The sequence below is a fragment of the Lutra lutra genome, chromosome 9 (assembly GCF_902655055.1).
Source record: "Lutra lutra chromosome 9, mLutLut1.2, whole genome shotgun sequence".
NCBI lineage: Eukaryota > Metazoa > Chordata > Mammalia > Carnivora > Mustelidae > Lutra > Lutra lutra.
The window spans coordinates 53,212,054-53,225,743 of record NC_062286.1 but is presented as its reverse complement, the minus strand read 5'-3'; the positions used below and the strand labels follow the sequence as shown (position 1 = coordinate 53,225,743).

The 13,690-nt window shown below is 48.8% G+C and overlaps 1 protein-coding gene across 1 annotated transcript; it reads right to left on the bottom strand.

Moving 5' to 3' along the window:
- Nucleotides 1-66: 66 nt before the first annotated feature.
- CLEC4F (C-type lectin domain family 4 member F) lies at nt 67-13,186 on the bottom strand. The gene is made up of 7 exons (XM_047747171.1): nt 13,079-13,186; nt 12,080-12,196; nt 11,658-11,768; nt 8,574-9,692; nt 3,515-3,666; nt 2,455-2,573; nt 67-1,660 (listed from the first exon to the last, which is right to left on the bottom strand). Exons 1-7 carry the CDS (start codon nt 13,137-13,139, stop codon nt 1,510-1,512), a joined length of 1,830 nt encoding a protein of 609 aa, XP_047603127.1. The 5' UTR covers nt 13,140-13,186; the 3' UTR covers nt 67-1,509.
- Between the last annotated feature and the right edge of the window lie 504 nt (nt 13,187-13,690).

Genomic DNA, 13,690 nt, shown 5'->3' with positions numbered 1-13,690 from the left:
AGCCCAATGCCGGGCTCAATCTCATGACCCTGAGATCATGACCTGAGCTGAAATCAAGAGATGGATGCCCAACTTACTGAGCCACCCAAGAGCCCCTGTTTCCTTCTCTCCTGAAAACTTGGAAGAGTGACTGGTACATGGTAGAGGCACAGCAAATAATTCTGGGTTGCATGAATATTGATAAAAAGTAGAAGTCTTCAAGTAGACTTCATGGTTATGAATCTTTAGACATTAAAGTAACACTGAAATATATAAATCAAAAGCTATTAGAAATATGACATGACAGGATGATAAATGTAGGTAAATGTTCTACATGGGAGAGTTAACACAAATCCTCCTAACGAAACTGACCAGTTGTGTAGACAAAATATAAATGAGGATAAAGAACATCTGAAAAATGAAAATCACAAGCCTAATCTAATAAATATGCCTGTGGAACACTTATAAAAAGTGAGCAGACACTACTAGGCTACAGAGATAATCTCAGTAAATTTCCCAAAAGTGGAACATATTAATATTGGCTCCTACCCTTTTTTGTATAAGCTAGGAAAACCATAAAACAAAGACTAGAAATACATAAAAAGAAAATGAGTCCATCCCTATATATCTATATTGCTATAGATGCAAAATACCAAGGAATAAACCATAAGGAAATAAAATCCAGTAACATACGTAAATCTAAAAAAAAAAAAACAACTATAAAAGTACTAGAAGAAATACAGTAAAATGTGATTTCAGTCCTGCAATAGAGGAGTTTCTAAGGTTGATAAAAAGCTAAGAAGCCAATTCTCATTCTAAACTGAGCTGGCAGAAAACCCAGTCCCTGGAAGAGGGGATGGGACCACAAGAAGAAGCTGAAGCCAGGGATATGGCATCAAAAGTTAACAGTCGGGAAATGAGATGGGGCTAGCCACAGGACAGGAAGAAGTCTGGGGAGTGGTTTAAAGGCCTGGCAAAACCCAGCTCCCGCCCCATCTGCAGCAAAGGAACTGCAAGGAATATCTAGGATCACTATCACTTCTTGGGAATTTGTACTCCCTGTATGATATCCCTGTAGTTTGTGTTAAACCCCTGCTGTTTTTCAGTGACTAACTAAATGTTCATAGCTATAAAGCCCTTTAACAAAGATATGTTTGTTTCAGGACAGAAGGGACATTGAGGAAGGAGAACCAGTTCGGGGAGAGAAGATTGTGATGGCTATCACAGAGACAAGCAGAAAACTTCCATGTACTCGGTCAGTATTTATTGGGGACCTGCTGTCTCACAAGCCCGTGCTGGTTGCTAATGGGGATACAGAAGCACAGCAAGCCTTTGGCCTTGAGGAGCCCTTGATCCCACCAGGTTATATGAAATAAACACATTTCAGGGGTTAAATGGACGGACAGAGCAGGAAACACAAAAGGCCAAATGGAAAGACCCAGAGAATAAGCTGGGTTTAGAGGTTCACAGGCATCAGGTGGGGAGGGTCCAGAGCTGGCAGCGACGGTGACCCCTCAGATTTGGCATGTCTCAGGCCACATGTTGGCTGATGGGCTTCTTACAAACCCAGTTATAGGGGGTGTCACAGCGAATGTCATTCCACTTCTGCTCAATATGAACACAGTCTTCAGTCTGCCCATCCCAGGACTGCCAGTTGTCTGGCTGGTTTCTGCCCCAAAACCTGGAAACAAGAGGGCTTTATTCTGCCAGATGAAGAAACTGTCCCTTCCCCCCACTATGGCATAAGGAGCTGAAGTGTCATGGGTCCCTTATCTCCTGGAAGAGAGCTGGGCTCAAGGGTGCCCTAAGTGTGGCTCTGCTGTCTTTATTTACTGAGGATCAAGGGACAGGAAGGATGTCTGATGCTATAAACCCCCACCCCAGAATTCACATTCAGAGACCTTCTAATGAAGGCAGGGCCTAAAAAGGGCATAGGACAGGCAAAAAACAGGGGTGCCTGGGTGGTTCAGATGGTTGAGCGTCTGCCTTAAGCTCAGGGTCCCAGGTTCCAGACCTGCATCAGGCTCCATGCTTCTCCCTCTCCCTCTGTCCCTCCACCCTAATGTGTTCTCTCTCTCTCTCTCTCAAATGAATAAATAAAATCTTAAAAAGTATAGGCAAAAAACAAACAAACAAACAAAGAACAATAGCACAGGAAGACCCACTCGTAGTCTCCCTGCCAACCTCAGGACCTATCCCGCTCTGATGCCCCTCTGTAGAGGGGCCTACGCAAGGACCACAACATACCCACACACATCACACACATCATATGTACACACCTATCACACATACATCACATACACAATCGTACATCCACTCTATACACACACCACACCCACGTCATACACATATATCACACACAGAACACTAGCACTCATCAGGCAGGAATCCACACACAAGAAAAGGACAAAGAGTCTCCAGCCAGGCCTGCCCTGTGTTCCTGGGACAGCACCAGACAGTGCTGGCTGGACTCACTCTCTGCTCTGGGCGGCATTGAATGGTGTCCCATCCACCCAGCGCCAGGAGCCCTCCTTGCCGCTGTCAGTGAGGCCAATCCAGTGGTGAGAGGTACTCGTGAACTTTACCAGAAATGCCTGTAGAGAAAAGGAAGTGTTGTTGGAGCCTGTGTGAGGAGCGGGTTCTCCCAGCCATGTGGAAAAGGAGGCTAGGCTGTCCTTTTCCTGGTCCTGGGTCATAAAGCCCACTCCTCTGCACCTTGCATGGTTTGTCCAGGATTGAGGCCAGGACCACGGTCCCCTCAGAGAAAGCCCAGCTTCTTCCATGTTGACTTGATGAATGTGGCTTCACTGAGATGAAGACCAGCCTGGCCATAGTTTATTAAAGAGATGTATTTTATTAAAAAAAAAAATACCATGTCTTTTGACAGACCTACAAGACCAGTCTCAGGAGAACCACAAAGAATGAGCAGTTCCATGAGTTGAAATGGACCAAACCCATTATGGTCCTTTGACAATAACCCTGGTAAATTCTGGTAAGGACCTTCAGCAGATGGGCCACTGGGGTCTATAGTGCCTTTGGCAGTCCTTGGATTTCTACGTCTGGCTTTCCCGAGAAGCCTGGGTCTCCTGCTTGTGGGCCTTCCACGGCCCTTGGATTCACTGATGTTAATATTAGGATTGACAACTAGAGCAGCAACTAAAGGGAAAGTGAGGGGTTGGGGAGGGAAGTTATACTCCCAACACTTTAAGGGCAGTCACCCAGTGGTAACCTCCCTTTGCCCTTCCTCACTGCTGACAGCTGTGGGTCTCTGGGTGTCTCCCTCATTCGTCGAGGACATCATCAAGGTTTGCTGTCAGTGCTTCTACCTCCAGAGCAAGATGCTTATGGGAACTCAAACATCTGTTCCCTGACTGACCTAAGAGACCACAGGCCTCTGCCCTGTCCCGCTGCAAGAGGAGGAAGGCCAAGGCACCAAAGTCTGGGTGGTCCTGGGTGTGGCAGAGGTCTTGGTCCTGGTCCTGGGTCCATATCCCATGTCAAGCCCATGAACATCACCTGAAGGCTGCACTCTGACCTGCTCCTCCTCAGAAGTCACCGAGGCCAGGTGGGCTCCCTGGGACACACAGAACTGCTCAGCCTCGTGCCAAGACTTCTTGACGTGAGAAAAGTAATACGCGCTCCCGCCGTAGACATGCCAGCCCTGCAGGATCAGCTGAAGAAGTTGATCTGGAGCAAAGGTTGGGGACGAGAGAGAACCAGAGGCTGGTTGCAGATGCCCAAGAGCTGCCCTTCCTGACCTCTCCTGGGACAGGCCACTGAGGGTTGCAAGCCCATGCCGCCCTCAATGCTCAGTGTTCCAGGGGCAAGGCCTGGGAGGCTGTACCCCTGGCCTGAAACTCAGTTCACCAGGAAGCCACTCAGGACACCTGGGTGTATCCCTCCAGGGACCCTCAGAGAGTTTTGCTACCCAGATGAGCCTTTCTTTCCAGACTCCTGCTTTCTGGCTCCACACCCTCTCTTGCCACTCACGGCTCCCACCGGACAGTCTGCTGATCTTGGTTCCTACCATCTCCCTGGGAGACTTTGCAGCCATACCACAGTACCACTCACTGCCTCCCCTCCATCTCCTTCGACGTCAGCTGCTGCCCACACCCAGGACCATCCGCGGGACCTAGCCTACCTGACCTTCCCATTTCAAGCTCTAAAATCTCATTCCGTGAGTACAAGCCTCCGGTGCTCTCAGCTCTCCCATCCCTCCCCACAACCACACCTTGCTTTTTAATATCATCTGCACTACAGCTGTTTGAAATGGTGCCACAATAGACTTGCTTATTCATTCATTTTTTTGTTCAACATCCACATCTCAATGGTGTTTGAATTCTGTGAACCAGGAACTATTAGACAAAGATCAGTAAGACATGATCCCCACCCTCAGGGAGCTTACAGTCTAGCAAATGAGACAGAGGTGTAAGAAAGGCATTGAAAAACTTCCATGGAAGACCATGCACATGTTAGAACAGAGCCATAAAAAGAGGGGGTGGTCTATGTCACCTGGGCTGCACGTGGCACTCAGGAAGGACACTCCAGGTGAGCTGTCACTTGAGCTAAGTCTTAAAACACTGAGAAAGAGTTCGCCAGGTGGTCAGTGCCAAGGAGAGCATCCCAGGCAAGGGGAAAAATTAGACACCAAAAGGGTGAAGGTGTGAAACAGCATTGCATGGCCTGACCTGTCCAAGTACTTGGGATGGTCAGTGCATAACGGAGGGGAGAAGCACTTGGACAGCTTCACCAGCACTCTTATTGTCTCCATCTCATGTGCAGGAATTTGGAGGTTTTTGCCTCTCTGAGCACTGGGGAGCCCTGAAAGGTTTTAGGAAGTATAGCAGTGTGCTCCAGATTTGCACTGTGCTAATAGCGACCTGGTGATGGTGTGGAGACTGAGTGAGAAGAAGGTGATCCTAACCAGGCCAGAGACACCAATCAGAATATCATTGCAAATATCTCAGTAACGATGCTGAGCATGGAAGCCAGTGGCTTTCAGAATGTGGTCCCAGACTATCAGCATCACCTGGGAATTAAGTAGAAATGCACATTCTCAAACCCATCCCAGACTGGCTGAATCTGAAACTGTGTCTTAACAGTTGGTGTTTTAACAAACCCTCCAGGCGATCCTGCTGCGTTCCAAAGCTGAAGAACCAGTAGTCTAAACTGAGGATTGGCAAACTGCAACCTGCAACCGGCAAGCAACCTCTTTTTATAAATAAAGTTTTATTGGAACACAGTCACACCCTTCAGTTTACATCCATCTTTGGCTGCTTTATTGCTACAGCAGGAGAGATGCTGCAACAGAGGCTGTTTACCCAGAAACCCAAAATATCTACTATTTGGCCCTTTAAGAAAAAGTTAAGCTAATGGTTCTCAGTCCTGACTGCCCGTTAGAACCACCTAGGGAGCTTTTTAAAAAATTCTATGTCCAGGGCGCCTTGGTGGCTCAGTGGGTTAAGCCTCTGCCTTTGGCTCAGGTCATGATCTCAGGGTCCTGGGATCGAGTCCCGCATCCCTGCTAGGCAGGGAGCCTGCTTCCTCCTCTCTCTCTCTCTCTGCCTGCCTCTCTGCCTACTTGTGATCTCTCTCTGTCAAATGAATAAATAAATTCTTTTAAAAAAAAATTCTATGTCCACACTGCATCCCAGACCCTCCTCAACCCCCGAAAAAAGCCATAGTTCTGGAGGTGGGTCCCAGTCATCAGTATAAGTAAAGCTCCTTGGGTGAGCCCAATGTGACGGACCGCAGAGAAACATGGGTCTCTGCTAAAGCAGTAGGTGGACATGGGAAGGCACTAGGAGGACAGCAGGGGGCACTGCAGAGGCATTAAGAAGGTCTGACATCCAGGCTTCTGACAGACCCAGACCAGGAGTCTCATTTTTTTTTTTTTAAAGATTTTATATATTTATTTAGAGAGAACAAGCAGGAGCAAGGGGGAGGGAAAGAGGGAGAGGGAGAAGCAGACTCCCTGCTGAGCAGGGAACCCAATGCAGGACCCTGAGACCATGACCTGAGCCAAAGGCAGACGCTTAACCAACTGAGCAAACCGCCCCCCTCTCACCCTTAGCACCCTTAGCAAGTGACCTACTCTACCTAGGAAGAGACACCTAGATCAGCTCCCTCAATTTCTTGTTCCAGCATCTGCAAACCTGGGTGAACACCTACTGCCCCACCTCACCCTCTCAGCCTCAGAAGTTCAAGTACTTATCTTCCCAGCCTTTCAAGGTCAATCCCCCAGCGGCTCATTTCATTCTGCTTCTCTGTCTCTCTCTCCTCCCACCACCTCCCTCTTTGCTGGTTCCTTTCTCCCACCCTCAGATCAAGCCTATTCTCTTAATCTAGAAAAACTCTCTTGAGGAAGTTCACCAAAATGCGAGCAGTGGGCTCATATAGAAAATGTAGAGGGGCGCCTGGGTGGCTAAGTCGGTTAAGTGCCCAACTCTTGGCTTAGGTTCAGGTCATGATCTCAGGGCCGTGGGATGGAGCCCCATGTCAGGCTCTGTGCTCAGGGCAGTCTGCTTGGGATTCTCTCTCCCTGTTCCTCTGCCCCTCTCCCTGCTTGTGCTCTTTTTCTCCCTCCCCCCCCCTCTCTCTCTCTCTCAGATAAATAAATACATCTTTTCAAAACTGTAGAAATGTTCGTGGAAATACAAGTGGTTATTTTCTCATAATTTTCTTTTTCAATATCTGCACATTGTCTATAATCAATATGGATGTTTTATAATGTAAAAACCAGTGACACACGTTTTTTTAATCCCTCCCTCCGCCATGCCATCCCCCCACCTCAGCCTCATTGTTCTCCTTCACTCCTCAGCCAAGGTCACTCATTCACACCCTACCAAGGGTGGTCTGGCCTCCAGGCCACACACTGCTCTCCACTGGAACTTCATTCCCAGTGACTTATAAATTGCCCAGAGTCAGTGGGTGCTTATTGGTTATTTTATGTGACCTCTTAGGCACTCACCAGAACTAGCCACTTCCTTCTTGAAATTCCCTCCTTCCTGACTTCCCCAGCTGCCCCTCTCCTAGTTCTCCTTCTGCCTCTCAGACTGCCGTCCATAGTAGTCTTCTTCAAAAACACCTCTTTCCCCTCTTGCCACCTGAAAGTTGACTTCTTGTTTCTGCCCTCAGCTTCCTTCCCACGAAGCATTTTATCTCATACAAACCTCCCCCAACCCCACTCTCACCGCCCCAACCAGAACCCAATGTACCCAGGGCTCCCACAGCTGTGTCTGCAGCCAGAGCCTGTCCCCTACAATCCAGATGGCCTGCAGATGACAGCCCCCCAAGGCATCTCAGGCTCAGCCTGCCCAAATCTCACTGCTCTTCTCCCTTCTTTTATTCCCTCTCAGTATGGAGATCCATCTGATCAGCCTTCTTGAAGCCCTCCAATACACCCTCATCTCCTGAAGGATAAAACCCAAACTCAGAGGACTTCCACATCCATGTGGCATCTCTCCAGTTCTGCCTAGTTTCCTAGCACGGTGATTTTCAAAGTGCAATCATCAACCCATTCGTGGGAAGTATCAAGGTATTATTATTTTTTTAAGAACAGATTATAAAATATCAGAGTACATTTGTATGGTAAAACTTTTGGCTTTTGAAGTGTGTGTGTGTGTGTGTGTGTGTGTGTGTGTGTGTGACACATAATTATACCAGGCCACAATATAAAATGAATTTCAGGTTTACATTCAAAACAGTTTGAAAGCTACCATAGTGGTCCCTGCCCGTTAGCCTCTTAGCCTGTACTTCATCACCTGCCCTCTTGGCCATAGTCCAGTCAGACAGAACTGCCTGAAGTTTCCTGAACCTCATGACTTCACATCTTCATGCCTATGAACCTGCCATCCTCTCACCCTACTTGTTTGGCAAACACCTACTAGTCTTTTAGGACTCAGTTCAAGGGCCCTCTTCTCTACAAAGCATCTTTTGATGATTTCTCCTCCAGAAGGTTCCTCCTCCACTCAGAAGATCCCTTTTATATACCAGAGGACACTGACCTCAGCAAGTCCCTCTCTCCCTTCTTTTTGTTCCTCTCCACCCCAGTTCCTAGATCTCCCTCTCACATAGCACCTCTTACGCCTCCCCACCTGCCTTCCACACATCGTTCATTTCTCATGTGTTGTTTTGTCACTCTGACCAGACGACAAGCCACTTAAGAGCAGGACAGCTGCCTTATGTCACCTTCACCGCTGCCTAGGCACATAGAGCCTATTTGGGGGGCTTCAGCCCTTCTCCAGCTCCCACCCTCCTTCCCAGAGGGATGCATGTTGAAGTAAGCAAAAGACAGGGGCGCCTGGGTGCCTCAACTCAGTTAAGCGTCTGCCTTCGGCTCAGGTCATGATCCTAGGGGCCTGGGATCGAGCCCCGCAGCAGGCTCCCTGCTCAACGGGGAGCCTGCTTATCCCTCTGCTTGCCACTCCTCCTGCTTGTGCTCCCTCTCAATCCCTCTCTCTCTCTCCCTGTCAAATAAATAAATAAAATCTTTTTAAAAAATGTTTTAAAGTAAGCAAAAGGCTGAAGGGACAGAAGACTCTGCCTGTCCAGAAGACTGTACCTCCCAGGCCAAGCTCTCCCATCCCACTTACTTTGGGTCCTCTGTAGCTGCTCCTGGGAGCCAAGAGCCACACGGACTGCCTCCAGGCGACTCTGCTCCTCCTGGATTTTCGTAGTTAGTGTTTTGGTGTTCTCTAAATCCACTTTTAACTGCCCGATCTCAGCGTTGGCCTTCCGTAGATTGCTCTCCAGCCTCTGGATCTTGGAACCTAAGGCTGCAGCAGACTTCATCCCTTGTTTTAGGGTCTGTATCTCTCTGCTGGCATTTTTCAAATACACACCTAGTACCTCAATCTTGGGATCTAGGGCACTGGCATTTTCAAGCTCTGTTTTTAATAACTGGATCTGAGCATCTGTCTGCTTTAGACTGTTGCTGGTTACTTGGGTCTGGGCAGTAACAGTTTCCAAATCTCTTTTTAACAAGTGAATCTCATCACCAGCCCATTTGGAATGACCTTTTAGTAACTGGATCTCAGCGCTGGTGTTGTCGAAACTGCCTCTTAGAAGAGTCTGCGTCTGGGAGTTTAAAGCACTGGCATTTTGTAGGCTTCCCTTGACCCTCTGGAGTTCAGCCCTGGCTCCTTCCAAACTGCTTCTTAAAACCTGACTCTGGGCCCTTAACTCCTGGACACCAGCCAGTTGGCCACTCAGAACTTGGATCTGAGCATTAGCATTCTTTAGACTGCTGTTCGCCCACTGGGCCTGGGCATTTGCCATTTTCAGCCCTGCTTTCAATATCGCAATTTCAGCATTGGCATTTCCTAAGCCTCTGCTCAGCATGTGGAGCCCGAGGCTGGTGTTTTCTAAACTGCTTTTTAAGAAACTGTGAGTCTGGGAATTCGAAGCATTTGCCTTTTCCAGATCTCCTTTCAGCTTCCGGAGATCCGCACCAGCCCCCTCCACGGAGCTCCTCAACATCTGGGTTTGGAAACTCAAGGTACTGGTGTCCTCTAGAACATCCTTTACCCTCTGGATGTCAGCACTGGTGTTTTCCAGGTGACCACGGAGCACCTGGATCTGAGAACTGACACTGTCCACTCTGCAAGTCAACATCTGGATCTCCGTGATCCAGGTGCTAGAATTCTCTTCATGGCTTTTAAACATCTGGATAGTCTCTTGCAACCGTGCCACCCAGTCAGAGTGGTGGGGATCTGGAGGGAGGAAATTGACAAGGCAGCCACAGAGGCCCGTTACAGAGGCAAGCATTCATAATATGGGCCAACCATAGTGTTCTCACGTCTTCTAAGGGAAATGTCTAAGGCACAGCCCTGGGTGCTCCTCAAGGAGCCTCCTGTTCACCAGAGCCATCCAGACCCTGGGGATGGGCCACCTCAGACTGTGGGCCAAAAAATAAGATAAAGGTGTACTTAGCTGTCCCCCATGAACTGAGCAATGAAAGGACTGAAATACTTGCCTACTATAAACTAGCTACCACTAAGAGTCGTGCTGGTCAGACTTAGATTATTTTGCCCTTGTAATTGAACTTGAAGGTAACTGATGATATCATTGAGAGATGCTGAAGTTTAACTCCACTGACATTTCACCATTAAATGGTGAAATTGAAAAAGAAACTAGGTATGCATAAAGCCGGCGTTTAGTCTTCCACTCACTGTATTTGTACACCAAGCACGAAGCCTCTTGATTCACCTCCTAAAAACGGAATAGACGGCAAACATAGTTCTCAGATCACAAATTCCAGAAACTAAACAAAATAGGTACCTGTAGAGGACGCCCTCTGTTCAGTCCACTCATGGGGCTATGGTGAAGGCCCTCCAGGTGATACTAGATCCTGGAGTGGAAAGGGCCTTTTGAAGGGCTGTCATACCCAGTGCTAGGCAGAGCAGAATATTTCCCACAGAACAGTCTGAGGATATGGGAGAGCTGAGTAAAAGCCCCGGTCATCGCAGTCATTCAGGGAACTCGCAGCCCCTTTCAATCTGCATGATAGTTCCCAGCAACCCCTCCTGCAGCTGGTCCTACCAGCACCTTTTGCTCACCTCACAAGCTAAGACCTTACCTCAGACATTCATGGTCTAAGACTCTCGATGCCAGCCTTCTCTCAGGAATAGGGAGAATCCAAGTAGGCCCGGACACTTTTTGGAGGAATCCTGCCCTATTCCTCATGCCCTACCCGGGTCAATGTAGGAGGTCTCAGGCACTATGCTGAGGAAAGGCCAGGTGGGGCTAGGTGGCCTTTGAAGATATGAAAAGTCCAGTCAAATATTCTGCCTTGTCACGGTAGACAAATACATCAATGGAACAGAATAGAGAATCCAGAAATAGACCTACATATATAGTGATGATTGATTTTCTACAAAGACACAGAAGTAACTCATGATAATCTTTCAACAAATGGTGCTGCAACAATTATATATCCACACACAAAATAAAAATTAACTTCATGCTTCACACCGTTAATATAAAGCTTAGCTCAAAATTAATCATAGACTGAAATGTCAACCAAAAAGTGCAAAATTTCCAGGAGGAAACATAGGTAAATGTTTTTGTGACTTTGGGATAGGTTTCCAATATGAAACCAATAGTACAATCCATAAAAGGAAAAAAAATGGTAAATTAGACTTTATTAAGATTTAAATCTTGTTAGGAGAATGAAAAGACAAGCCATTAACTGAGAGGAAATATTTGCAAATTACATGCTGATAAAGGAGCAAAAAGAGTACATACCGTAGGATCTTTTTCACATAAAACTCTAGAAAAAACCAACCAGTCTGTATTACTGCAAGTAGATAGGTGGATGCCTGGGGATGAAGAGAGGAGGGGCGAGGGAAGGATGTCGAAGGGCACAAGGAAACTGTGGGGGGAGGATGATGAATACGCTCATTTTCTTGACTGTGGTGATGGTTTCACGGGTATACACATAAGTCAAAACTTATCAGAGTGTACGCTTTAAAGATTGTACCTTATTATGTGTCAACTGCACCTTAATAAAGCTGTTTGGTTTTTTTTTTTTTAATAAAAAGATCATATCTTCTTGTGAGAAAATTGGAACCCATTCAGGGGCATAGGAGGCATCAAAAGAGAGGCTCCTCCTAGGGTCTGGGCATCTGAATGCCCCAGCTCCCCCACTCCACCCCCACCTCCCTGTGGCTACTCACTGTGGGGTTCCACAGGTAACTGTCCAGTTGTGTTGTCATCTCCAGGAATCATGGCTGGAAACTCCTGGAAGGAGGCATAGGGCTCCAGTGGAGGTCTTGGCTTCTGTAGAACTGAGACACCCATTCCTGGGTCAGCATACTCTCTGCACTAATGCTGGGAGAACAGGCTGCCCCACCCTCGGTCAGGGTTCTAGAAGGAGGGAGATGCCCCCCACTTCAGACTTCCCTCCATGGGCCTCAGCTCTTGGGAGTCTCCCTTTGGACGGGGGCCTTGGTTGACTCTCAGATAAGATCTGGTTCAAGCCGGGGGCCAGAGGTAGAATGACTCTTCTGGAAGCAGAGGGTAGGCAGCTAGCCTCTGTGGGACCTTTATACAGAAAGACAGAGAGAGTCAGTGGCATTCAGGTCACCTAGGAGCTTACCCACAACAAAGAGAGCCACCAGAGAGGAGACAAGAGTCACAGCCATAACTGCCAGGATGGTCTGAACAAGCCTTGGCCTCCTGGAGGCTGCAGGAGCCCCTGCCACAGAGTCCAGCCCTGCAAGGGAGAAGCCAGTGTACAGGAGGTGTGTGCTACACAGGCTGGACGGGGTCAGCCCTGGGCTCAGTCTCCTGGACTATCTGAGGGGGATGAGAATACTGGCCATGCTTAGCATGGAGATGGGAAATAAAGCGCTTGGAAGTGTTCACCTGCACTAACTGGGGGTGTGGTAGCAACTCAAAGGCAAAGAGAAGACTACAGAACCTGGAGGAGGGGTACAGGGCATGGACCCCAGCATGGAGGAGGGCAGCAAACATGTAGTTTGCATGAAAGAAGAAAGGAAGGAGATGGGAAGGGACAAAGCAGGAACCTGACCTCTGAGTCCCAGGGCCAGGTTGCTCTTGAACCCTGACCAGAGCAGGACTCACAGCCCTTTGGGACCATTGCCTCTCCCACAGACTGCCGTAGGTCAGTGCTGGAGTCCTCCTCTACTGGGGTCAGAAAGCCCTGCATGGGTGTCCTAGGAAGAGCTACACCTATTGAGTCTGGGGGTGTGGTTAGGGATGAACAGTATACAGCAGAATCTGTTCTAAGCCAGAGAAACACCAGCCTAGAACCCCTGAGGCCTGGGGGGGCCAAGCCAACGTGCAGAGAGGGGACCAAGAACCAGGTCCCTCTGAATTCAAAGTTCACCTTTCCCTTGTCAGTTGCCATCTCCAAGGGAAGGGGTCTGGGGAGGTCTCCTGCAGAGACTGGGGTGTGCCCCAGTCTCTCTGTCCTCACCTAACTCACCTTCAGCTCTTGCCTATTTATTCTGGAGGCTGAGACAGGGAGGAGCCGAGCTCTGGCCTGCCAGGCAGGACTGACAAGAATGGCAAGGGCTGCGAGACCAGCGAGCCAGTCCCTGAGGAAGATGGGGTGATGCCTCAGTTTTCTTACCTCGGAGGCGCAGGAAGACCTTCTGGTTGTCCGTAAAGAAGTGGACCCCGTCACCATTCATCTCTTCCTTTACCCTCCACCACTGCTCCCTGCCACAGGCCCCTTGCAGGCTGTGCACTGGGAAGTAAAGCTGAGCTCCTTGGGACTTATATGGCCCTGAGTAGGAACTCCCGTTCCTGCTGATTCTGCAGAAGCACCCCAGCAGGGTCCTCTCCTTCCAGGCTCGCAGGCGCCAGTCTGACCTACCCTCTCCCTCTCTTCCCTGGCATCATCCCCTCAAGCCCTTCACCCCAACCTCCACTCTCCAGCAGAGTCCCCAAAGCTAGCCTCCAGGGCCATTCTGGAGGGGGGCCCGGGGATCCTTCTCAGCTTTATAGAAAAACATCCTTGTGACCTGTGGCTGACCCTTAAACCTAGCCGCAGAGCCCCTCAAGTAACAGGAGGTCAGGTAAGGAGGGAGCTGGGTCAGTGTAGGAGGTGGCTGGCAGGGCTCAGGTCACTCTTGACCACTTAGCACCACACAACTGGCGGGGAAAGGAAAGGGTCTGTGCTAGACTAAAAAGTGTATTTGGTCTTTGTCACAGTTCCTTGGAATTTCCTAAGTGACAGGAC

Coding starts and splice junctions, on each gene's coding strand:
- CLEC4F (XM_047747171.1), bottom strand. CDS start 13,139: ATGAATGGTGACGGGGTCCACTTCTTTACGGACAACCAGAAGGTCTTC. Junction 3,667..8,573: donor GCAGCTACAGAGGACCCAAA/GTAAGTGGGATG, acceptor CCTTTGCTCCAG/ATCAACTTCTTCAGCTGATC. Junction 2,574..3,514: donor TGACTTCTGAGGAGGAGCAG/GTCAGAGTGCAG, acceptor TTTTCTCTACAG/GCATTTCTGGTAAAGTTCAC.